General features: G+C 39.9%; 2 protein-coding genes across 3 annotated transcripts; both read right to left on the bottom strand.

Moving 5' to 3' along the window:
* Window positions 1-99: 99 nt before the first annotated feature.
* Window positions 100-20,351, bottom strand: rtel1 (regulator of telomere elongation helicase 1). Of its 2 annotated transcripts, none has more exons than XM_069526180.1 (33): window positions 20,067-20,351; window positions 19,364-19,559; window positions 18,003-18,096; window positions 17,728-17,809; window positions 17,407-17,467; window positions 16,893-16,968; window positions 16,240-16,324; window positions 15,867-15,932; window positions 15,144-15,300; window positions 14,953-14,991; window positions 14,753-14,828; window positions 14,168-14,265; window positions 13,472-13,527; window positions 13,066-13,137; window positions 12,877-12,958; window positions 12,523-12,655; window positions 12,110-12,223; window positions 11,896-11,936; window positions 11,656-11,741; window positions 11,479-11,556; window positions 11,003-11,080; window positions 9,451-9,597; window positions 9,234-9,349; window positions 8,677-8,800; window positions 7,340-7,505; window positions 7,091-7,248; window positions 6,268-6,363; window positions 4,912-5,122; window positions 3,066-3,203; window positions 2,489-2,620; window positions 1,700-1,888; window positions 1,468-1,590; window positions 100-520 (listed from the first exon to the last, which is right to left on the bottom strand). In XM_069526180.1, exons 1-32 carry the CDS (start codon window positions 20,166-20,168, stop codon window positions 1,511-1,513), a joined length of 3,429 nt encoding a protein of 1,142 aa, XP_069382281.1. In that variant the 5' UTR covers window positions 20,169-20,351; the 3' UTR covers window positions 100-520; window positions 1,468-1,510. The 2 variants fall into 2 exon arrangements, with proteins under 2 accessions (XP_069382281.1, XP_069382282.1); XM_069526181.1 differs by lacking the exon at window positions 20,067-20,351 and adding an exon at window positions 19,861-19,881.
* Window positions 20,352-22,382: 2,031 nt separating this feature from the next.
* ndufb11 (NADH:ubiquinone oxidoreductase subunit B11) lies at window positions 22,383-26,125 on the bottom strand. Its single transcript, XM_020088957.2, has 3 exons — window positions 25,884-26,125; window positions 23,854-23,984; window positions 22,383-22,583 (listed from the first exon to the last, which is right to left on the bottom strand). The coding sequence occupies exons 1-3, from the start codon at window positions 26,055-26,057 to the stop codon at window positions 22,454-22,456; spliced, it is 435 nt and encodes a 144-aa protein (XP_019944516.1). The 5' UTR covers window positions 26,058-26,125; the 3' UTR covers window positions 22,383-22,453.
* Window positions 26,126-26,663: the final 538 nt, after the last annotated feature.

The raw sequence follows: 26,663 nt of genomic DNA, 5'->3' as shown, positions 1-26,663 counted from the left end.
TTCAGGTGATTGTACTGAGTACATCTGCAGATGCTGAATTATACTTAAAGAAAGACAAGTGTGTGACTGAGTGCTTGATTCACAGAAATTGCCACCACATATCACAAGTTCACCTTTAATGACATTATTATAAGACCTAGTGTCAGTAGACAGTCTGCTTTACTTTATTAAATTCTAAACCTTTACAGCCCATGTTTCAAAACACCTTTTAAATTAGTGATCTACTCTACTTCATTGTTGGGCAGATGGAGGAGAAAACAGGATCATGGCCTCTGCTGTCGAGCGTCGTCAGGAGTTACAGGCGTCACTTCAAAATGATGTTGAATCCAAAAGTATCTCTGGTTCGTCTACTCAGTCTGAGATGTACAGGTCTTCCTAACCACAACACATCCAGCTGCAGTGTTCAGAGGAGTCACTGCCACTAAACAGAGCTCAGCTTGCCAGAAGGAACATTTCATTAACAGCTCTGTGGCTGCCTGAGGAAACAATCTTGCCTCCAATTCTCAAAGGAGGTGACAAGCTGCAAAGAAATTGCAAAGGAATTGTAAGGCTACATGAAAAAGACAGTATTGTTCTGTGAGCACCTAACAGTGCTGTTTTGTTGAGTGTGAGGGAGTTAAAAGCTGTAAGAAAAGAGAAATACCTGCAATGTGTGAGCATAGTTAGGACTGGATCAGGTGAGTCCTGAACCATCCCTTAGTTGTGCTGCTATAGGTTTAGACTGCTGGGGGACCTCCCATCATGCACTGAGCACTTCTTCACTTCCCTCTGTCTCTCTTTCTCTCTGCCCCCCCACACCTGTTTATTTATTTATTTATTAGTTTTAACATGTCATCATGTCAAAGTGTCACTTTGTCCTCCCATAGTCCCTCTGGCTCTTCTCTCTCTCTCGTTTCAGATAACTCCGGCACCGGGACTGCAGGACAACAACGACTACCATCGACATTGTTAGCATTAATTAAAATAACTCAGTAATTCATTAATATATCTAATCCTGTTGTAGATCACCACATTGTTATTGTTATAGTCAGCCCTGATAGTGATTGGTGCCCAATTGTTCCCGGTCTCTCTCTCTCCCCCGCTTTCCACCCATCTCTCCTTTCCTCCCCCCTTACTTTTCTTTCCTCACCCCAACCGGTCGAGGCAGATGACCGCCCACATTGAGCCTGGTTCTGCCAGAGGTTTCTCCCTGTTAATGAGGGACTTTTTCCTCTCCACAGTCGCCTGTGCTTGCTCATTGTGGGAACTGTTGGGTTTCTCTATGTTAATATTGTTTTAAGGTCTTGACCTTTAAATGTAAAGTGCCTTGAGATAATGTAAATTATGAATTGGCGCTATATAAATAAAATTGAATTGAATTGAATTGAATCCACCATTGATCGTCCTAATAATCAGTTCTATGAAGCTGGTTATCAACTTCTCTGTTGCTCCCCAAAGTATATAAATATCAGTGTTTGTGTAATATACCTTTCCTCTGCAGGTCTTCATTCACAGTAGGAACATCAGCAGTTCACACTGGCTGACCTTTCAGAGCATCCACCATCTCTTTGTACTGCTTCTTATGGTGGGGGCGAATAAACATGCCAAATCCTTAATGAATAAAACATGAAAGAAATATGAAAATGAACAGTGAGAACCGCTGAATCAAACATTTAAACTGATTTACAGTCAAAGTATGCGGTCATTTGTTAGAACTTACGGACTAGAAGGTTGAAGTCCTCGTCTCTCTCTGTAAATAAGCTCACCACTGTGGTCACCAACTGTTCATAGTTGTCCGTCTTCTTGTAGCTGTGAATGGTCCGAAAGAGCTCAGCTGATTTTTCTGCTCCCAGGGCTTTTTTCACATCAGCCAGAAAAGCAGCGTGGACGTCTTTCTTCGGAGCAGAAGCTGAAGAACACAAGAAAGGGGGCTGGAGCTTATCTAATGCTTAGTGACACATTCATTCAGCACATTGAAGCTGTTTTCAGATATGCACAGAACTCAGAAGGGGCTGTATGTGTGAAAGCAAATATCCAAAGAGAGAGTCTCTGCAAACTCTGTCTGACCCCCTAGTATTAAGTCTGCGAGCAAGTGTGTGTGCATGTGCATGTGTGTGGGGTCTCAGTATGTGTCTTAAGTGCTGCATTGTTCATGTATGAAAAGCAAACTCTATTGACTGTACTTGTGCTTGGTGTGAACCTGCCCTCTCTGATGTTTTGATTGTCATTTGATTGGTGTGCTCCCCTGTTCTGTTCTGTTCTGTTTTGTTATTTTGAATAATAATAATTAATAATAATAATTAGTGGTTCATAAAAGAAAATCCCAAGGAGGGCAATATGGAAAAAATATATGTATAATATGTAAATAATGTATGTGATGGAAATGTGCCTTTCCAAATAAAAAGATACTTTTTTTTTTTCCGGAATCTTTTTCTGTCAGATTGAGAGTGAAGAGATGAACGAATCATTGTGTAGCGGACACAGCATCAGAGGTTAAAGGATGTCCTACCAGTCGCAGATTCTCTTAATCCTTGCTGGTTTAAGTGAGGTCCCCCTTTGTTGAGGTGCTCTGTATTAAGCTGCCTGCAGGTAGACGTCCCACTGGTGGAGGACAGACTCACAGCAGGCTGATGGTCTGTGGCTGGTAGAAAACAAGACAGATGAGCTCTCCATCATATGCAATGAAACAGAGCTGTTCTGACTGTATTGATTAAGAATGATCAAGCAGAAAAAAGTATTAGTAGTGGCTACTCTGGAGAAAAGAAAAACGACTGAAATTATTTATAACATAGACACAGGAGCTGGAATGAGGACTTACATATAAACTATAACTATTCAAACAAATAGTTATTAGTATTGTGACACAACTTTTTACACTAAAGTGAGATAACGACACTTTGTTTTAGTAACTTCTTGATCTTTTTCGAAAAACAACCTTCTGTCTCCCAATGACACAAATTTCAGAATTAACAGAATGAACTGAAAGAATTGCTCAATGATTTTGTTTGAGCGTGCCAGTTTTGTTTAATACTGTCAGACACGTTTGTTGACACGCAGAGGAGAGCGATGGGTTGAGTGATCCGTACCAGTCTGCAGTATCAACACTTTCTTCTCATCCTTTGACAGTGAGTGGTCAGGTTTGTATCCGCAGCCCTGTCCTGTCAGCTCCACACACCTCTCATCAAACCTCTTCTTGTGATGTGGCCGAACGAACTGGTAGAAGCCTGCAACACAGAGGCTCCGTCAGAATCAACTGGTGAGGAAAAAAAATCCAGTGAACTATATTGTACATATCACTATTACTGTGCTTCATTTTAAATCTTGATAATTTGTATATATCAAGAGAAGGAAAATGGGTTCATCAAACATACAACATGTTGAACAGTCGGAATTAACTTCTAAGTGTAGTCAAAATCTGATGTTTGGATTTTTAGACTAAAGAATTACCTGTTAAAAAAATCTGAAGCCAATCATGAGAAGATTTAAATTTCAATTCTGAACTTTGACATTTTATTTCTCCGCCTGTGTTCAAATCTGATGTGTTGGCGTCACATGAACAAAGGGCAACCTCTGCGCAGGTGAATAATATATCTACCAAAAACCTTGGTAGCGTGTGCTGAAGAAAAAACGTCATCGATTATGTTTGTTTAATTTGACTGATGTCAGTCACAGGCTGTCAATTGTGTCATTTGATTGGTTGTAAGCCTCGTGAGGGTGGTTCTTAGATGAGATGAACTGGAGGCAGTTGGAGATCGAGAATTGCGTGATGTGACGTGTTAGGACCTGTTTAGTTTGGGAGAAGAGCAGAGCGAACGTTCACACAAAGTCCAGAGGATGTGAGCACGCAGCAGGAGATCCTCCAAAGGATTAATGAGGTGAGAGGGTGTGTTGATGTTGACAGATGCAAAAGTAAAAGCAAATATCTCTACATGAAAAAGTGGTCCCACACATGTAGAGGACACTGATGATGTTAAGAGAGCTTTTGAGGATAAGAGCTGACGCCCTGTCGAAGTGCTTTAAAGAAAAATACATAATCACACAGACTCCTCTCCTGTGGAACCAGCTCCCACTCTGGGTTCAGGAGGCAGACACCATCTCTGCATTTAAACTTAAAACATTCCTCTTTGATAAAGCCTATAGTTAGTTCTGGATCAGGTGAGTCCTGAACCATCACTTAGTTATGCTGCTATAGGTCTAGACTGCTGGGGGAACTCCCATCATGCACTGAGGATCTCTCCACTTCTCTCTGTCTCTCTGCCCCCCCACATTCATTCATTTATTTATTTTAATACATGTCAATGATGTCACTTTGTTCTCCCATAGTCTCTCTCTCTCTCTTTCTCTCTCATTGCAGATATCTCTGACCCCGGAACCTCAGGACAACTTTTACCATTATTATCATTATTAATTACATCTCAGTAATTAATTATGATATGAATTGTGCCTGTTATCAATAATAATTAAATGTCTTTACACTGTTGTTTACATTTTAACTAATCAGATCTAATACCTGATGGTGCTGAAGTGTTCCCGGTCTCTCTCGCCTCTCTCTCTCCCCCTCCTCCCCCCTCCCCACTATCACTCTCTCTTCTCTCCCCTCTTTTCCCCCATCTCTCCTCTCCTCCCCACTTTTCTCTGCTCACCCCAACCGGTCGAGGCAGATGGCCACCCACCGGGAGTTTTTCCTCCAGTCGCCAAAGTGCTGCTCATTGTAAGAACTGTTGGGTTTCTCTATATTTAATACAATTTTAAGGTCTTGAACTTCTATGTAAAGTGCCTTGAGATAATGTATATTATGATTTGGCACTATACAAATAAAATTGAATTGAAAAAGTATTGCTTCTTGTAATCTACCACAATGTGAAGTTCAGTAAAGAGACAAGGTGAGTGTTAGAGAGGGCGCTTTACTGTTGAGTACAGCAGAAGACTTACCGCGGAGCAGACTGTGAGTGTTGGTGTCCTCAGTTAAGACAGCTGTCTCAGTGAGCAGGACATCCAGGTTGTCTGTCTTCTTGTAGGTCTGCAGCGCCTGCACAATGCGATCAAAGTTGACCTGGCTCAGTGACTTCTTCATCTCTGCCAGAAACGTCTTAGCTCTGCCTGCTCTACTTTCCCCACACGCATCCTCTGACACGCTGGTTTTCTTCATAGATGGAGAAAAATACACACAATGTGATGGTCAACTGGATTTTTCTTTTACAGAAACAAACAAAGATACAGCAACAATAAATATTTAGATTTATCACAGAATATTTGTAATCAAACATCAAATAGTCGCGTAAAAATTAAATACACTGTAACCAACTTAAAATATATTAGTATTTCTAAAAAAAAAAAGAGAATTGGACAAAAATGCATACAGTTGAATCTCCTTCCTGTGAATCGGTGTGACATGCACACTATACATTGTGTATTGTTAACACAAAGAGTCATAAGAATGAAGGAGCCACATTACTGCATGCGTCTCCCTGAAAAGCTTGTGTTGGTTTGTTTAAGTGCATGTGATCAGGTCCTCAGAAATACTCCCACCATCGCATTACACCAACAGACACACATGGACAGGCCACTCAACTGATACATTAAAAGAAGAATTATAATGAACAATATTTTCAATAGTTTTCATTCCATCCTCAGGATGATTTTGTTGGACATTCTACAACTGACTTCAGGGTTTCAGGGGATGAGTAATTTTTCTAATCACAATTCAGCCAACCGTCAACAGACTTCAGACTCCCCTTTAAAAATAGTAAAAACACATGATGAGATGAAGAGATTATTAAATATTTCACCTAATAATTATGAATAAGTGATTAAATTAGAAATGGTATCAAAAAATTAATTTCACCTCCTCTCACTTTTAAAAGATCACTTCACCAATTAAAGGTGGGTGGGCAGAGCGCCACCTGTAGTAAATATGGAATAAATCCAATCTACAGGGTCTGGCTGACAAACATCAGTGTTGATTGCAGTGCACGCACGCACACAAACAAGCACAGACACAAACACGCCATTTGCCAATTCAGTAGACATGTCTAAATCCTCATGCATAGAGTTGAAAGTTTCTTCTGTATGAGAAGAAATATTGACAAATCCCTCACAGTGCAGTGGAACCGTGGATGGCGCAAACATCCTTACACCCCTGTCTACGAAGGAGGCAATTCAGCACTGATTTTCACTTGTTAGAAAATCTTACTTTATACTCAACACATGTATATTGGGCTTCATGCTCTTGCTGCACAGCAGCTAAGCGGGTTGAACAGATCTGTGGAAAAAAAACTCAACATGTACCTGCTCTTGGACCAATTTGATTTTACGTTTTCCTCCCCGCATTTCATCTTCCATCCTCTTGTCATGTTGAATAGAGAGTGTGGACAAATGGTTTGCCTTCAAAAGAAAAATACACAATTCAACAGAAGTGTAATAAAATATCAGATAAGTGTATTTTTCCATTGTTGTTTCAGAAAGTGACATACATCAGTAATAACTGTGCTGACCTGCAAACCAACAACCAAAAGTTGAATTGAACAAGAAATTGACCACAAGTTATTGTGTACACAGGACTCTCTTTTGCTTAGTAGCTGGTCCTGCAATGTATCCCAGTACATATTCAAGTTCACACTAGGACTGCAGCTATCGATTATTTTAATAATTGAGCTATAGCGTATTCCACTGATTAATTGAGTAATCAGATAAAAAAAAACACGTTTGCCTTCATAAATAGCAAAAGTAAATATACTTAAGAGGAAAAAAAGACTGACAAGTTTCCTTTTTAGACATACATTCAACATTTCTGTTAATTGCAAACTAAACCTATTTACTGTATTTGAGTGCCATATGGTTTTCTGAACATTTTCTGACATGCAAAAACAAAAAAACAAAAAATAATACAAATTGTAGAGTAGTACAGTTAAATAGATTCAATTAAGCTTCAATGCAAAGAATTTGCATCCTTTATTTGTATCCTCAATGCATCTTGGGTATGTTCAAACTTGTACTTCCAGCTTCCCACTTGTGATTGGATAACCTGAAACAGGGCTGAACAGGGTCTAAACAGAGAACAGCTATTGACTTGTAGGACAGGTCACTGTGTCTCACAGTACACACACACTACCTTCTCCTCTCCCACGGCAGCATCAGCGTCCTCTCCGTCGTGGACGTCCCCACGCTCCAGGGCGTCCAACAGGTTGGCTGGTCTCCTCTGACTCTCCTGCACCTCACACTCATACTCAATACAGATTCTGGTCATCCGAGTAGCTCCAGTGTTTTCATCTGACACACAAAGACCAGACAACAGGTTACAACTTACAACACATGAAGGACTAACTTCTCATGGGAACCCTGCCTTTATATTCATACTCACTGAGCCTCCTCCTCTTCAGGCTGGGAAGGTGGTTGTCCAATACCTTGGCCTTCTGTGTATGGGAGCTTTGGGTGGATGTGCAGGAAGTGAAGCCAGAGGACTGAGCGTCTGATAGACACTCTGTGCTACATTTCTCTGCAGCAGTCTTCTTCTCTACTACAGGCCTCTGGCACAGTCAAACACAAACACTCAGTCAATTTAAACTCAAAATCAACTCAAATTAACTGCCAACACACAGGCAGGTCAGATACAATGAGGCTTTTGTTCCTGCCCTTCAGTGCAGATGAGCTGCATTCTGCATTCCCCCATACATGCAGTACGTTATGTATCAATCAGGTGCAGGAGCTCAGAGTCATAGATTACATGTTACTTTAGTGAGTGTCTCTGTCATTGAATATGCATTTAAGGGAGGATCGCACAAATACAAGACATACTACTATATGCTGATTATGTTATCCACTGTATTTGTTACAGTCAGTCAGGGATGGTCAGTTTTAACTGGAACACTCTTCATTCTGGAGAGTGGTAACTACTTGTGACAATTAAATGCACATAGGCAATAAGGACAGTTGTCAGGGTAATGACTTTCAATTTTAGAAACCTCAGTGAAACTAAACTAAAACTAAAATCATAGTTAGTTAAAAATAAAATAGATTTAAATCAATGTGCTTCATCAAAATTCAGTTTGAACTGATCGTATCAAAGGTTCTTTATGTGACAAGGGACAAGGGAGTGTGACTCTTCAGACACGAACTCTAGAGGATGTCCGGACTTTCTCCACAGTCTCCGCTTTTTAATCCGGAGATATTTTTTTTCTTTTTGTCTGTTGTGTGTTAGAAACGTTATCACCACCCCCACTTGTCACTCAGACATTTGGTTCACAGAAATAGTTCCTCTGAAGAATGTCCAGAGGATTTCCAGAGTTCAGTACGTGTCTGAAAGTTTTTTTCCTGTGCTGTTGGTACGGGATGGAAAAGGGGATTTACAAAAACAACGCACAATTTATTTTGTATTAAGTAGAATAATTAATAATAATAAATTAATTAAAAATAATTTCAAGATAACTAAATAAATGTGCACCATATCTGTATTTGATTACTGGACAAAAACAGAAATTATTTCTGAACATACTGTATATGATATTTTGGGCTAAAATTAACTGGGTGCAGGAGTTGTAATTAATGTCTGTTCAACTTGAAATTGAATGTTACAGTGACTGTATTCTGTATAGTCCATCTGCCCCACCCCCTCCCTCACTACACTGACTATGTAGTAATAACAGCAACAACAAAGTTGTCAGAATCATAGCAGTTTTGTGTGCATGGTGCAGGACTCACCAATTTCTGTGCAACCCTGAAAAATTGAGACACGTCACGGACCACATTCCCAAAGCCATCGTACAGACGCACATAAGGCCTAACCCACGATGGAAGCTGGGCCCGGGCTTCAGAGCTTTTAAACCTGTGGGAGAAGTCACATTATTTTAGTTTTTAATTGACCCATTCTTTCTGAATGATGTTAGCAAAGTTAAATGTTTGACTATTTAAAGGGGCACTTAACAGACACATGAGCTTCAGCTCACTATCAGCCTGTGAAAAGAGTTGTATAGTGTCATGTGTGCTTCTGTTATAGTGTCACATAGTCATGTTGTCATGGTTACCCCAACTGACTTTTCTCTTTAAAAAAAAAAAAATTCGAACAAATTTAATTGATGTAATGATTCAAATTTTTAAACATTTTTACTCGTTGGAATATTTTGACACTAATGTTGATTTCTTCAGGAATGAATTTTGTTCCCAAAGACATTCCAGTTAACTTAACATAATTACAACTTGCATGAGGACCTCAGTATCTCAGTGTAGGTAATAGTATAGACTTGTTACTGATGACTGACCTGTGATCGCACAGGAAGATGGCTCCATAGTCGTCCTTATGGCGAATAACTCTACCCACAGCCTGGTTCACAGCTCTGAAAGCCTGCTGTCTGTACCACTCCTGCCCAGACAGGTACTGTCCGAGCACACACACATTATATATACACACGCAGACAAATATAACAACAACTATGGTCATGGGGCATTTTAAGTCAAACGCTGAGCAGTTTTCCTCACCTTTATCCCAGGAGCTCTTTTCCGGCTCATCTCATCCAAGAACTGCATCTTCAACTTGACTCGAGGGTCCATCATTGGAGGGAAGGGAAGGCCTGTGATGATGACACCCCGACCAAAGGTGTCTGCAAAATCCAGACCTTCACTAGCCTGATACAGGAATACATTTACAGAAATGCAGTGAGAGGGACTCATTAGTGTATTGTTCCATCTCATATGAAAGGAAATGACAACTGAATGATGCAAGTGTCATTATTTTTGGTGAGAGACAGCTGAGTGGGGAAAAAGAAACCTCTAGCTACTTATTATAGAGACAATGCAAACAGCACACGGACTGTTCCCAGAATGTATTTATTGTTATACAAACTGCACAGGTGAGCGATACGTCTCATTACATGTTATGTTTAATGTTCACATGCCCCGACACAGCCTGACAAAAAGTTTTTAACTGGATAATGCAAATTTATGTTAAAAAAATATTGAGATGTCTGTGCCAGTTTCAAGTCATATGCACTTGCTATGTGTGTTTTTTATCTTGTCCTAGCTCAGGGCAAATTAAACATACAATCATACTCATTGTGTGGACTTTTATGGTCCAAGAGGATTTTTTTTGGTTGAGCACACTGAGCAGGACTTGCTTCAAATTTCAAGCCAATCAGATTCAACTTGGGTTCTTAATTACAGCCCCACCATCTGGCTGACTATGCTTATGATTTTTTTAAGACCATAATTGGTCTCCCTAGTCATTGCACTTTGAGCTTTTAATCTCTGAGTTGCTGATGTCAAGTCAGGCTACGTCCATAATGGCTGCACAAGGCTGTGTCTTAAGGCTCATTAATGCTGCCATTATATTTTCATGAGTTCTTCACGTTGGCATCATTGTTAAGTAATATATCCACTAGAGGGCAGTGCAGAGTTGACAGTTTCTGAGAAAAACAGTACAGTGACAGTGGAGGAGGTTGTGATAGTGTGTCTTTAGAAAGAGGCAAAAGCTGCCATGCTGTGAATTGTTTGTCCCTGTGAACAGGTGAAGTAAGATCATAGAGATGCCTGTAGTTTATACCAACTCGGAAAGTGTCTTCTCAAAAGGTTCCGTGATTTTTAAAAATGACTTCCTCATGTCCTGTGTTTGCCTTGCTTATAGATACTGTTTGATACACTACCCCCCATGTTTACATTGGAACTTCTTCATTTCACCTTCATTTTATTTCACTTTTTTAGTCAGAATCCAAAAGCTTTAAGAAGAAGTGAGTACAGACAGAAGGCTCCATCTGTTTCTGAATACGTCACTTCCTGATTGATTCTTATTGGTGACAACTCCAGTACCAGTGGTGAAATTATCAGTAACAGTTCTACCTAATCATTCTAAGAAAACCAATCTATGCTCTTCTTTTTCACCATTATAGTTCCTAATTGACTATAAGAAACAACTAAGAAAAAAACTGCAGAGCAGACAATCTGCCTTTTTTTATAATCCGGCACATGACCAGTGTACGTGCATACGAGCATATTCTGAAACATTTTTACGGACTTCATGGACACACAAAAACCTCACCTTCCCTCGACACACAGCAAAGAAGCTTCCCCCTTTGGATGCTGGATCACGGACTTTATTGTAATATCCATCAATAACCTACGAACAGAGAGAAATAAAAAAATAAAAAACTTTAAGTTGCAAAGTGCTTTACAAGGAAAAAAACAATAAGAATAAAACAATTAAACATGAGCAGAGAAAATAAAACAGTAAAATAGGGTTTGCCAGGGTAAATAACAGCCACTGTCAATCGTTTATAAAAGCTTGAATGAAAAGAAAAATTTTAGGAAAGGATTTAAAAGAAGATAGAGAATTAGAGTTCAATGGGGTATGAATTCCCCAAAAAACCTAGATTGAAAACAACACTATTCATTTTTATAAAATATATTTGAGGTTACTTTAAGGCATGAGTTGTTATCACTCTGCTATCGGGAAATTAACCAGTTCCATAAGGAAAGCTCGTGAAATACTGCGAGACATGCAAAAGACACACATACCTCAGTAAAGGTGCCCTTTCCTTTAGGTTCAACAAACATAGGCTTTATGCTTTCAATACGATCTGCATGTCCGTTAGCCTGATGAGAGAAAACACAGCAGCAGCAAATTTAACATGATAACTTTCAATTCAGATATCATACAGTCTTGTGTTTCCTTATTGCTAGATTTCCACTCACCCTCCAGAAGTCCAGTGTTTTTTCCATAAGGGGGAAGGAGGGGAAAAACACTAAGAGACCATGAGGAACTACACGGCTCATGTTGGCTAAGGAGAGAACACAACAGGAAACACATCCATGAGACCATATCGACAGAAAGGATGAAGTCTAAATATTTGATGTATGATACTTTTTCTAAACAAACAATGTTCTCATCCTGAGAAACGTGGTAGAATAAAGATATATATTGTTTGATCTTACCAACAGTTTTGCCTAAAGATGCCATATTTTCAGGAACAAACCTGGCAACAGAAAGAAACATTAGGAGCTTTGTTTGCAATATATTTGATAGATAAGCAATATCATTATTCTATAATAAAAAAGGGAAGGTTTTTTATTTAACTCTAGAGTCTCTTCTATGTATGTATATGTGATTGAAAGTGTAGAAGCTTTTTCTGTAGGAGGAAACACTAACCTTCTGTCAAACGCTGAACTCAACTGCTCGCCATCTGGGCCTCGTTCAATGACGCTAACAAATATCTGGTCCCGCTCAATGACATGGCCGTTCTCCAGACACACTGGGAACTCTCTGCAGCAACAGCAAAAACACACTGAGATCGAGATCAAGGCTTTCCTGCTGCCAATACAACTAAATGATTGATTACTAAGGTTAAGTGTGTAAACAGACAGAAGGACATCACAATCCTAAGAGCATGCAGAGATGAAAATTACACTACAAAGGAACTAAATCCACTTTGTTGAGTTTGTCAATCAGATTTGCGGTCCCTTTATTATGTAGCTGTTGACTTTGGGCCCCAGTCTGTAGTGTTGGTTGCATAATTGTACATAAATCCAGCTTTGGGAGGCAACGAGTAGGAGGTAGCTTACATCCTCATCTCAGAGGTGAATGAGGACAGAGGTGAGAGGGTTCCACTGGTCAGAATGATGCAGCGAACCCCTTGGTTCACCAGATCCTGCATGCTGAATCCAGGAGAGAAGCACCAGTAACTCAGAATATTGCCTACAAGGTACACAAAAGAACCATTTAAGCAGGTTCGCTCAGAGTAGAGGCAGGACAGTGAAGCAACCTGAACAAGGTCAGCAGGGTTCATGGTTCAGATATCCACACAGAAGGTTTAAAATGGCCATGAATTATTTCAAAGCAAGTTAAAGATGATGTATTGTGGAAAACCAGAGTTTAGTTCTGTGAGCGTCGATGAGGAATGAAGGTCATTTCATTACCTTGTTTCTTTGATGAGGATGCCGCCCACACATCAGAGCTCTGTTTTTTCCTGTGAGAGTTGGTGTCTCTGTGAATGTGAACCTGAGCCAAACACATTGATATCTCAGCTGATGTCACTGCATAAAGAACAAGTGTGTTGAGATGCAAAATCACTTCCTGCCTGTTCATGGCTTCTGATGGACACGCACCTTAAAATGAGTGGTGTTCAACTGCATCTGCTGCTGTCTGTCCTTTTCTGATGGCTCACCATGGAACACCAGCTACAAGAAAAAGACAGGAAGAAAACCAACTGCTGTGTATGCAATGGATCAACAACGGGTTCTGCTATTTAGCAGTAAATCTGGTAATGTGCTTATTTACATTTTCCAGAAAATATTCAAATCAACTAAAGAACTGATGCTTGAGCATTCTTTACAGAAACAATTCTATTCAACTTCATTTGTACAGCGCCAAAGTACAACATAAATGATCTCAATGCCCTTTACATAATAAAGTCAAGACCTTGGTAGATAAATCCACAGTTCAGATAATGAGCAGACAATAGATTTGTCCCCGAACCTTCAACGATTCCTTTAACTTAATTATGTAGCATACCTGTATGATATCAGCCAGCTTCTGCAGTCCATTGGTGTTCAAGAATATTCCTGTCTCTGAAGAGAAACAAGATGAGATCTCATCTGTTTATCATATCAACTACTGCACATTTGTAATTGTATTGAAAAAATCTGTGTGATATGGACATAAGATTCTTTCAGGCATGCACTGAACTCCAGAGAATCACAGGTCATACTCCAGTGAAAACCTAAATGTTCGAGTGAGAGGCTCTGCCTCGACTAGCCACTGGCTGTTGCCGATGCAGAGGCATAAAAAAAGAAAAGAAATATCTCAGGATGAAAAAGAGTGCCATTCACGTAGAAGACACCTTCGAAGATGTCAAGAGAATTTGGTGAAAAGAGTCAGTAGCAGACTTAACAGTTACATCCAGCCTCTGCCAGCTACACCCCCCCTCACCTGAACCCTCCAAATACTATATAGCAGAGAATCTCCTGCTGTGTTGGTCATATGTGAAAGGCATCCTCCAGAGGAAGTCTGGACCAAATTGTGCCAATATTCTCTGGGGTTCCTGCCTGAAAACAGCTTACTACATGAGTATGGCTCATGACCAAAGCATATTACAGATATTGGTGCAAAACAAACTCCATAGGTAAAAGATGTATCTCTTGGTAGACAGGGAAAAATGTAGTTACATGTCATCTTGTAAGCAATAAGTAGAAATGAATCCATACTGACGCCCAGCTAAGTATCCACTGATCTGCTCCAGAGCTTCATGGACTGCTGTCTTGCTGCTGTAGGTCAGGTGAGCTCTCTCTAACAGCTCATAGATGAAGCTGAGACAGAGAAGGAGAGGTGGCAAGTCAAAAGGCAGATATCCACTGGAGTGTTGTTGCAATGGATAATATTTTTGAACCACTTTAAATGTCCTTCTAACTCCTTTCTTTTTACAATATATAATATCTAACTTCCTATGGTCAAGAAATGTAAAATAGAGTCTCATAATAATAACATCAGAATCCACAACTTTATGTTTCTAATACAGTACAAAGCTAAACTTTGAGGGCAGAGCTGTATTTATGATTTATGATTACTGAGGTAAATAAGACAATTAATTATGACTAATCTTTCTCATATGACTCTCATGTTAATCATCAGACTGATATAAAACAATATGTTGATAAATCTTACACCTGGGAAGAGGAAATGTCCATATAAGTTGTTAGATGAAAGCAGATGCCAGAGAGGATGATCAATTATACTTGACGCTTTTAGAAAAGCAAAAATGTTGCAATCTGTTCAGTATCCCACATTTTGACGTACATTCCAGGTTTAGTGATGCCTTTTTCACTTGGAACATCATAGGAATCAATGGCAGCTTCCAGATCCAATAGAATCTCTGTAAGAGCAGACAGAAACCCCACAGAGCAGAGGATTAATGTGCAGTCAAACCTAGTTCATGAGATAATTGTGGTAAACACCAAACAAGGATTGTGTTTATTTATATCTTAAAGAATACTTACGTTTGATTTTTGCAACGGTGGTTAAATCTATTTTTAAACCTGAAAGAAAAAATATAACAAGCAGAAAACTCACAACATGAATTGATTTGTTAATAATAATAATTCAAATATTATTGAAGCCATTTGTCAATCAAATATCATTAATGCCACACTTTAAGTGTGACGTCAATGAGATAAATAAGCGTTCTAACCAGAGTTGAGGGATTCTACATTGAAGTTTTCATTGACAGAATCTGTGTGGCTGGCTTCTGTAGCCTTCTCCACCAGCAGCCTGTCCACAGCATTAATGGCAGCAGCTACATCATAGGGAGTCAGGTCAAATGACGTCGACTCTTCGCATGTTTTTTCCTGCAGAAAACAAAAACATCATGTGGTGGATCCTCTGCCCTGTAGGAGAACCCCAGGTCAAATCTGTCACTATGCCCATGAATAATTTCTCCCATGTGGGCTCAAGAGGCTGCAACTTCCACTCAGATGAAACACTATGTTACTGGATTATTTCAGGCTCTCTGGTTGGTGCACTGAACCATAAACATTGCTGTTGTAGCCTTTGATAAGGATGCATATCTGCACCCTAAGTCAACTTCACACAAATACTTGTTTAAAATGTTTGAATCACCATTTCTGTTTATGGAAGCATCACACATATATTGTAACTTTTCAAAGCTGGGTATGAAAGTATGTGACCTTCACACTTCTGGCTCAAAACCTCTTTTTTCATTCCTCACACTAAGTATTTCCGGAAGAGCATCATAATTCACATCTCTGAGATTGACTACGGACATGTTAAATACAGAGTTTTTAGAGAGAGATCAGGGAGGCTGTGAGATGGCCTATAATCAAACACTCAGTCAGTCACTACTGGTGCTCAAATACAATCGAGTGAAGTGTTAATGAAGTGAAGAAGCTCTTACCACATTATGAGCTTCATCGAAAATGACCACAGCTCCATTCAGCTCAATATTGTGGGCTCTACGGCTCTGTAGAGCAAAGGGAGAGGACAGAATAACCACATTCATTATTAGGGGTCAATTATCAAATTAAAGTCTATGTTAATGCACTTTACTGTCACCAAACACTTTGATAAGTATCTGTATAGTCCAACTGCCTCGGAACATCATTTGTCTTTGTGAACAGAAATGATGTACGAATTAATACTCTCTCCCTCTCTCACACACACTATTCTTCCTATTTTAAGTTGATGTACCATAACATTGATTTTTAAAGCCGTGATTTTAAGGAAAAAAGAAATTGTGCAGAAGCGAGTCAGAAAATGCGGCAGCTCACCTTTGGATCCAGCAGGTAATTGTAAGGCATAAAAATGAGATCTGCTTGCTGCTTCAAGGAACGTGAGAGGTAGTAAGGACAGACCCTGGAAAAAAAGAGCAGAAGAAAAAAGACCTTATAATCCCTGAAGCAATACAACAAAGCTGCAGCACAAGAACATTACACCAACATTTCATCCTCAGGCAGCAACAGTAGTATTTAGATTGCTGGATAACTAACGCCGTTTTCACACATTCCCGAGGACAGCTACATCATTTGGTCTGGACTTTCTCCAGAGTTTGCCTTTCACACATGAACACAACAACACAGAAGTCTCGAGCATTCAGGTGAGGGGTGTGGCAGAAGGCAAAGCAGGGATGTAGTTACGCTGCAGAGATTGCATTTTTTCTTTCCGAGGGTCAGCTCCTAATCACCAAAAGCTCTCTTGACGTCTTTGTCTTTTTCGTCCTGAGATATTTGTTTTCTTTTTGATTTTTTTATTTCTGCATCTGTTGCAGGCTAGAATCTCCTGCTGTGTTATTAATCAGGATAAAAACTGGATCAGATCTGGACACAATCAGGATACGAAAAGCATTGTAATATTTGGTGTACATGAGCTGAGAAATTGGCTGGGGAGACCGACAAGTCAGTGAAGAAGAAAAGATAATTCTTACCTCTCTTTGTTGCCAAATTTGACCAAGTCTTCCACATCAAGGATAGAGTTCACCAAGTCTCTGTCAGTGCTCTTCTCTAAAGATGAAAACATACATATAATGTGCAAGGGTCACGAACGGCATTTAACAACAGGTGCTATATCATGACTAGACTAGACATATTACATATACCCAGACAAACATTTAGACAGGTTCGATTTTCCACAATACACTTTTATACATAATAATAACTGTGACAGTCACTTGTTCGATACGGTCATGAAAGCTGTTTTCAGACATGATCTCCGGAGGATGTCTCAGCAAGTTTTTGTTTCACAAATGACCAATGCAGTAGGAGCTGCAGAGATCACATGTTTTTGTTTACAGCACATCGACATCAGCTTTTATCACCAAAGACTCTCTTGACATTTTCGTCCATTTCTTCTATGTGTAAGACACCGAGTTATTTTTATTTAGTTTTTTTTCCACTGTGGGCATCTACTGTTTAAAGCTCTTCCGAGTGTTAAACCATTACCTTCAACATTATTGTAGTAGATACATGACCTGGTGGAGACTTTTCCTCTGCACATATGGACCTGAAAAACCCATAAAATTTGTATTAAATCTATGAAGACTGGTTCAGTTTGCATCAATTTTTGTGTCTAATCTTCTGCGTCTTTTAAGTAGCAACACATGCTCACACAGTACAGACTGTGGAATCAGGACATTCCTACAGAGCTAACAGTCACAATTTAAAATACCATACTAAATATAAAATAGAGACTTTATGTCAGCATCTTAAAGAAAATTCATCTGACATGGCAACTAGAACAAAGCAGAGGGGTAGTCTGATTACCTTGACATGGTTGCTCTCTTGACGCATCACTTCCTGGTTGATACATAGCTGCTCTCTTGACCCCAGCACACACACCTTTGGCCTAAAACAGACATATGGGTACAGTGATAGAAAGGGAAATTGCCCAATACTAAGAGCTCAGCTTGTCTGTGATGCAGCTGAATCAGAGAAATAAACAGCAAAGTGTGGAAATACTAAAACTACATGACAAACACATGACATGATATGTAAAGAAAAGAACATTTCTCACATCTTGTTCTGGTAAGACAGGTTACCTGTATGAAGTGTTCTTTAACTCACTCATGACCTGTGCCAGCTGAGAATGTGTCCTGGACGCATATATGATCTTGGGGACGTCAGTGTAGTAGGCTGGAACATAATGACACATTAATTACATTTGGTTTCAGAGTTACGTGAATCAAGAGTTTAACTGCCAAACGTCCAAATCATATATCTAGAGAACAGCTTTGTTTATAGAATGAGAGATGGATTCAGAATTCAGAATCATCTCCAGACCTCAGGTTTACCAACCAAAAACCAAAGTTTGTATGGCCTTAACCTGAGTTACCGCATAATTAAGCATTTGGGAACTCTTTAAAACACTCCTTAAGGTGTGATACTTGTATAAACTGCACCCCATGATGGTGGTGAGTTGCGGTCATGGATAGAACTAAGGAGCTTTCACAAATGCTGACGGAGGAAATGATTTCATCGCACTTGAAGGGTTGGTTATGAGATTTGCGGAAAATAAATAAAAATGACAAGATCAGGACGTTAACAATGTGTGGGAGATAGGAGGTGGAAGATAAATAACTCGGGGGCCATGAGATATGAATCTGTTCTTTTCTAACAAGACCTGTGGAGCTGAAGAAGCCTCCTGATGAGAGATGAAATGTTTCATGATGCGGCCTCTATAATTAGTTTTAGTTTGACACACACTTTAAGTAAAGAACAGTAAAGAGTGATGCAGACAGTCTGTGATACTGTGGGCACTTTGCTCCTTATGTTTGGCTCCAGCAGCTGACAAAGGTTTATCATTCTCTCTGATGAGAATCTAAATCGTCTCTGAAGACCCTTGTCCTCCTCAGAGACTCTAACAATCCAGATCAGCTCCACGGGACTCCCCCCTTTTTTATAAAGGGTTGATGTTTTATCTCACGTCTCAGGTTTTCAGGTTAGCCATTCAGCATTAGTTACCATGGTGATTTACCCCGATGCAAAGTGAAGGAGCTTCATAGGACTGAAAACCCTGAAGTAAAACTTAAGTTACCACGATAACCACAAATCCTGCTTCATAGTACAGGTTTCTGAAGTGACCTTCTAAGTCCCTGGATTTAAATCTCATTAAACATATTTGATGGGATTTATAGAAGGCAGTTACTGCACAGAAGCAATTAAAAATCATTGAGCTAAAGGCTTGTGCATGTGAAGAATGGGCAAAGATTCCAGTAGAGGTGTAAGAAGCTTGTCAGCACTTATACAGAATATGCTTATTAGAAGTTATGAAGGCAAAATGATGCTCCACAAAGTACTGAAGCTGGGAGTTGAAACGATAACAATGGGCATGGACATTTGTAAAAAGAGCTACAATTCTCATTGGAACATACGTCGATTCACATCAGTGATATGAACATACTTGGTGTGTCACCGTCTGTAGCAGCCGATCCCCAGGATGACAGAGGTGTGTGTGTGAACATCTCCCCATCCAGCTTCTGAGCTATCTTGCGGGCAGAGATGGTGTCCTTGAAGTGGTCCCTCCAGGCCAAGGTGGCGCACAGCAAACACAAGGTTTTACCAGTGCCTGTGGGACTCTCCAGAGCCCCGTTCGTTCTCTGCAACAAACACAGATTAGCACTGGATGAATCCTCGGAGAGAGAGTTTCTGCCAAAGCAATGATTTTTTTAAAAACTATTTACAGATGTTACTATCAGATGGTAGAACAAGGACTGAAATTCTCCCCAAATTCATTAATCTGCTACTTCCAGAGAAGTGTTGATCCACAGAGCTGCAGATATCGACATAGAAACAACAGAGCTTTACTGGTCAAACAGCCCTTTTGCTCTGATGTGTGTTGTGCTGGACGTTTATCGTTGTAGTACAATAACTACACCCACATCATAAAACGTTACTCACATAGGAGGATGTACAACATGATGAGCCACTAACAGAGCACGATCCAACTTCATTTTGAAGTGGACCATCTGCTCGTTTGACTGACTGACTATCAATCAGTGTGACTGTGCGTCCAGCTGATCACCATGGCAGCCGCCGGTCAGGTGCAGAGCCGCCTCGCAGTACTGCGGTGCGGTTGCTGTCATTGGCAGCTGTTGACTTCTTACCGTCTGAAGACACTCGATCACTTTGTTCATGTAGACCTTCTGACAGTCATACGGAGGGAAGGGGAAATTCACCGTGACTCCATTCACACTCAGTGTCGGCATCTCGAGTCTCCAACTAACGCTTCCCCAACAGGAACCAGTGACCGCGGCTCACATTCAGAAAAACAGACCCTTCAGTCAGGACGGGAGTCCTCACGTCCCAAACACACGACCAGGACCACGCATGGTCTTCACGTCACTAAGACATGTGATGTAAAGGCAGGAATTGGCTCCAGCTTCCCGCTCTCAGCTCGGTGCGCATGCGCGTTGCAACACCGTCCCTGTGCTGCGTTCATGTGCAGGCGGAGAGCAGAGACACGGTGCAGCATTTTTTTTTAAATTTAAAGGTCCAGTGTGTGAGATTTAGATGAAAGGGAACTATTTGGCAGAAATTTAATGTAGAATGATCCTCATGATGTTTTCTCTAGTTTGTTTCATCTAAGTGTATGAATTTTAGTTTTCTTTACTCCAGATAAGGCTCTTTATATTTAAATACTTTATATTTACATTGAGGTCCTCTCTATGGAGGCCGCCATGTTTTTTACATTAGTCCAGACTGGACAAACTAAACACCTTTTGAGTTTTTATGACAACTGAAGCTACCACAGGTTCTTTTTCATGTTTGGAAGGAGAGGGTGAGGTGAGGGGTGTTCAGCTGCAACATGCAATTTCAACACTAGATATCACTAAATTCTACACACTGTACCCTTAAGGCTGCTGCATTTCATCATAGAGTAACAAATCTTTAACTATGCCCTGTTTCTAACAAATCTTGGCTGGATATTAAAATCTGGCTATCACTCAAAGTATACAACCTTCCGATCATTATATTTTCCCATATTCTTTTTTATTTGAAAAATCTAAATTCATTGGTCTCTGATGTGGTTAACATGATATAATCCTTATGGGTAAATATATTCTTTGCAGTAAAAGGAGACATTTTAAGCCCTCTGTTGAATGGTTTGTAAATTATTCTAAATTCTTTACTATTTAAAATAATGCACTGTGCAAGAAACATTTAAATGGATGTATGTTTTTTAATTTAATTCTTTATGTCCCCCTTTTGGAGGTCCAGTTTGTGGCGGCCTTTAATTATTAATTGTGTTTTTATTGGTGTAGAATCACCTGAATACACATTAAACCCTTAGGTTCTTTAAGTATTGGTTATGAACGTTTTTGTTTTCTTACTTTCTTATATTTGTTTAATCACTGAACGTTAAGTATTCCCCTTCAATATAAAGGTGTGTGTGTGTATCTATGTATTTCGTATTTTTAAAAGCAATCCATTAGTCAATCAAAGGCTAAAACGGGAGTTACTACTAACTTGTTTATCTCTAGGGACATCGGACTGGAAGGCTGCTGGTTCAAACTCTACAAAGTTTATCATTACATAATTATTGTAAATGTAATACTTTTGTGTTCTTAGTTTCATAGGTGATGGATTTACATCAATTTATAAAGCTTTGTTCTGTTCAAACTGAATAATTTTGCTAACTGTTGAACCTGGTTCTCCTCCCCTCACTGTGCTTCAATGTGGCAGATGGATTCATAAACTGCTCAAAGACCAGAAGTGAAAACTCATCAATGTCAAACATGATCTTAGACACAGTCAGTGGGATCACTATGAGATTTTATGGAGGCTGTAACGACTCTAAAACTAAGATCACCATCTCACATCATGATATCTCAACTACAACTCTCTGCCTCCACAGCAGGAGCAGAATGTTGAGCTCTCACGTCTTTACTACTGCAACAAAACCTTTTTTTACTATTAACAATTAACTCTATATAAAATGTTAATCACTAAATATTATTTGAGTAAATATTAGGGCAAACTGTATATTTTCAAATATTTTGTATTAAACCAAACTGCAAGTGTGCCATAACTGTTTTAGTCCAATTATGATCAAATTAAAAGTGTTAATAGTCAAAGGCAAGTTTATTAAGCTTGAGATAATAATTAACAACCCAAGATTTTAGATCCCTGACAGATTCAGGTCAGAAATGTAGGAACATTTTAGCCCACCCTAGCTGAACGCATAACAAAAGGAAAAACAAACGAACTTTGGAATTGGAGAATCCTTAAATATGATAAGTTATTTGTAAGGCTGGGAATCTGCTCCTTTTTTTAAATAGATCAAAATGTGCACTGTGCACTGGAAACTGTTTATTAGTGGGCATCAAAACATTTATTTCAGATTCAGCTTTAATAAATGATTAGGACAACAATAAAAATATTTGTTCAAACTCTTTGTCCACACACAACAATTACACAACTTAATAACTAATATCATTTATTATAGAGTGATACAATAATTATGAAACACAGAAGGTGGATGATGGGCATCCTACTCCTTTCCAGCAGACGGAAGAATGATCTTGTTTGGGTCGTAATAGTTCTCATCTATGAGAGGAAGACCCTCCTGCTCTTTCTGCTGGATCACACGCTCTGCCTCCCTTCTGGCCCACTGCCGCATTCTGGAACATTCACACAGGAGATACAGTCAGGGAGTAAAGGGAGTGAGAAGGACAGAAAAGGAAACTTGTATATCTACAACTGTAGAAAGATGAACTGTATTTTCAGCCACTAGCAGAACAACGCCACAAAAAGCTGAAAATCAGGTTCATCTGCGTCATCTGGACTCAGTGGTTTGAAAACAAAAAGATAAGATTCCCACTAAAGGGGAGGAGCTGCAGAGCATACTAATGATAACCCCCCAGCTTGTGGTTGATTTGCTTTTTTAGTTATTGGAAAAGTCAATGGTAAAGATGTTGTTGTTACCCCTTGTTCTGTCAACAATAAGAAGCTTGTTCTATTATAATACACCGCCTGGCCCAAAAAAAAGTCGCCACCAAAAAAAAAGGTCACACACTCTAATATTTCGTTGGACTGCCCTTTAGCTTTGATTACGGCATTTGCTGTTGCATTGTTTCGATAAGCTTCTGCAATGTCACAAGATTTATTTCCATCAAGTGCATTTATTTTTCACCAAGATCTTGTATTGATGATGGGAGAGTCGGCCCACTGCGCAAAGCCTTCTCCAACACATCCAGAAGATTCTCAATGGGGTTAAGGTCTGGCCTCTGTGGTGGCCAATCCATGTGTGAAAATGTTGTCTCATGCTCCCTGAACCACTCTTTCACAATTTGAGCCCGATGAATCCTTGCATTGTCATCTTGGAATATGCCCGTGCCAGGGAAAAATCCATTGATGGAATAACCTGGTCATTGAGTATACTCAGGTGGTCAGCTGACCTCATTCTTTGGGCACATAATGTTGCTGAACCTAGACATGACCAACTGCAGCAACCCCAGATCATAGCACTGTCCACACAGGCTTGTACAGTAGGCACTAGGCATCATGGGTGCATCACTTCATCTGCCTAAATCCCAAAAAAATAAACTATGTAGATTTTCTTTGAGCTCTTTTATCCATGGGTGGATTCAGCTGTAACCTGTGCCGTTGTTCAACTGTTGTTGTAATAACCATAACAATAATAATAATTCTAATATTATTATATATTACATATTTCTTTTCAAGGAACTCAAGGCTGCCATTACATATTTATTCTATATTATGTTAGACTGCTTTGAAATCTGTACAGTTAGCTGATATGCAAAAACATAACTGAAAGAAAAGCACGAGATCTTTCCTCTGTCCTGAGTGGAAACCTCAGTTGTCACTACTACCCTTGTGGCATGGGAAATATAACAGAAGATAAGATAACAGAACGAATGGGAGACTCACCCATGGTCTGGTAAATAGTGGACAAATGCTGCTCCGATCACAAGAGTCACTGAGATGCCAAAGAAGAAGGCCACCCTCATATTCCACACATCCACCACAGGATCACTGGAGAAGCCATGGTAATCTGGATTCTGACAAAAAAACAGAGCAACACATTTCAGCCTGTGAGAATGAAGAGGCTTTATGCCATGACTACAGGCTGAGCTTAAAACTCCAACTTTCGTATCTACTTTATAATGAAATAAGACACTCTATCACAGGCTGACTGTTGCAGTCTGCACCCCCCTGACCCCCCACACAAATCTGCTGGGAGAGAATAATAAATAATAAAAGTAGTTTCCCTTTACTCAAATCCAAATTCACTTCTACTCACAAACACTATCTGTGTAGTTGTTGTTAGACATGTGATTAGAGTTTAAACACAGCAGAATGAAGATGGTCCAACAATTGGTCTGTCGAGATCATTTCCAATGGTGGAAGCTGCAAGTGCAAACAAGGCCCCCCCCCCTGAGAGTGCTGACCTCAGCCACAATTCATTAAGTCTGCACACTTGCAGACACCACTTTGAGATTTCATTTGGAAAATATATTAAAGCTGCAGATATTCATTGATTTATTGATTCCGCACTTCTGGAAAAATGTTGTGAGTGCAGGGTTTTGAGTGGAAGCATTTCTGCTTTCAAACTGAAAGTTCACGCTCTTGGATAAAGATATGGGGAAAATCCTACAGATGCAGCTTTCTTTGTGAAACAGTAAAGTGACCTGCAGACTGTATTCAAAGCTAAACTTGAGTCTGCATGCAGAACCCCAAACTGGAAGATCAGTTGTTGTCATGATGGGCTGTTGTGTTGTGATTGACAATGTCACTTGCGCTGATTAGTCCCAGACACCGCTGCTACAGAGTGCTGGTCATGTGGTTATTAAAAGTGTGTTCAAATTGCACCAAACTTGATGCTGCACTTTTTGGGCCCTTAACAATACACTCATTTATTTATTTTCTTTTGCACATATTATATTGATATATATTTTTACTGCACAGATTATAGCCATATATATTACTTTAGTCCAAACAAATACAGCAATTTTTGCACCTTGTCTCTTTTGTCGTCTCTTGTATTTAGCTTTTTGTTCTTTACTCTTTGTGAAATGCTCTTCAACTGCTGCTGTGATACAATAATTTCCCAAATTGGGATCAATAAAGTATGTTTATCTAACTATCATATGTGGATTTGCTGATGCTCTTTTACCTAATTTTATTTGTGAACTTACTTTAATGTGTGAGCCTTGTTAATTACAGTCACTTTCAACTCCTCTTAAAAAAGTATTTTTTGTACGTTAAATGTTTTATCTGTGAGAATATAAACATAGATACAGCGGCCAAACAGAGTCTTCTGTGTAAAGATACAGTGGAGTGACTGAGTGTCCTGAGCAGAGGGTGAAGTCCCTCTGTGTGTTCTGTTCTTTGTTTTGGTGGCTGATTCAGGAACATGTTCATGTTAGTGCATGTTAGTCTCTTCCTGTGAACTGTCGACCACTGGGCCTCCCCACATTCATGAAGGATGGAGGCTCCAGCTCTGATCAGAAGTGCTGTACCATGACCAGTATATACACAGAGTACACAAGGACTGCTGTCTTCACTGTCCTCCACCGAACTCCAGCCATGTATGACTGTAGGAGCACATCATTGGCTCCAACAGCATGTCTACCCACAGATTGAGTTCATTCTAGGACTGTGTTGAAAAGCTACCAGGCCAAGGTTATTTGTTTTTCTTCATTTATAGGCTCAGTCTCAGAAAATAGTAATATCAAACACACACTGAATGCTGGTAAACGTCCTGGGATCAGAGTGAGTGTGTGCACATGAGACGTTCTCACACATTATTTCAGCCGTTTGACTCAACAGCCACAGAGATACAGCGGCCCTGTGCTGTGCAGTGTGACCGAACATGGTGCGTGTCAGCTGGGGAAGCATTGTGTACATGTCAGCCTGTGTCCCACACACTTCATGGAGAGGAGCTGAGAGGGACTCACCTTGACGTACTGGCTGACCTCGCCGTGTCCACCCTGGTCCACCGCGGGGTGCAGCTCCGTCACGGCGGGAGAACCGGCGGCACCGCTCGGTTTGGACTGAGAGACGAACCGAGCCGGCGGACGAGCGAGTAACCGGGGGAGAGCAGGGCCGAGCCGTGACAGTCGGGTCAACATTGTGGCTACTTGTGAAGACAGTTTGACCCGGAAGCGGAAGAACAACCTTTTACTCCGCTTCTTCTGACTCTCCTACAGGTTGTACGGAGCGCTACCGCCACCACGAGGTGCCTGACGACAATGCACCCAGTAGACTGAGCATGGTTCATACTGAGTCTCATCATGTGGATCGCTGCCAGCTTTAACCTTTTGTGAAATTACATTTGGTCTCATCACTGAGAGAAAATTAGAATTTTTCTAAAATCATTTCATCAAACTCCATTTGATTTATTCATTTTTCTTAAGATGAATTCTATTTTTTAATTGTCTCACTTACGATTTTTGTTCGTGCATATTTATGTATATTTAACCTTTTCTTTATCTTACATTGTTGATGTTGTAAATGGTTTTGCCTGTTGAATTTGTAATAAAAAAAGTTAACCATGTCAGAACATGCACCCTAAGATCATATATACATATTATTATACTGTAATGGTGTATGGGAGACTCCAGACAAAAATCCACTCTTTTGACTGTATATGAAAGGTCTTAACTCAGGTTTGATTGACCGGGTTCTACATTATAGTCTGTTTGAACACATTTAACATTGTTAGATGTTTCTTGTTA

This window comes from Paralichthys olivaceus, chromosome 6 (assembly GCF_024713975.1).
Source record: "Paralichthys olivaceus isolate ysfri-2021 chromosome 6, ASM2471397v2, whole genome shotgun sequence".
NCBI classification, from domain to species: Eukaryota; Metazoa; Chordata; class Actinopteri; order Pleuronectiformes; family Paralichthyidae; genus Paralichthys; species Paralichthys olivaceus.
The sequence above is the reverse complement of the archived record's forward strand: the minus strand, read 5'-3'. Positions and strand labels throughout refer to the sequence as shown.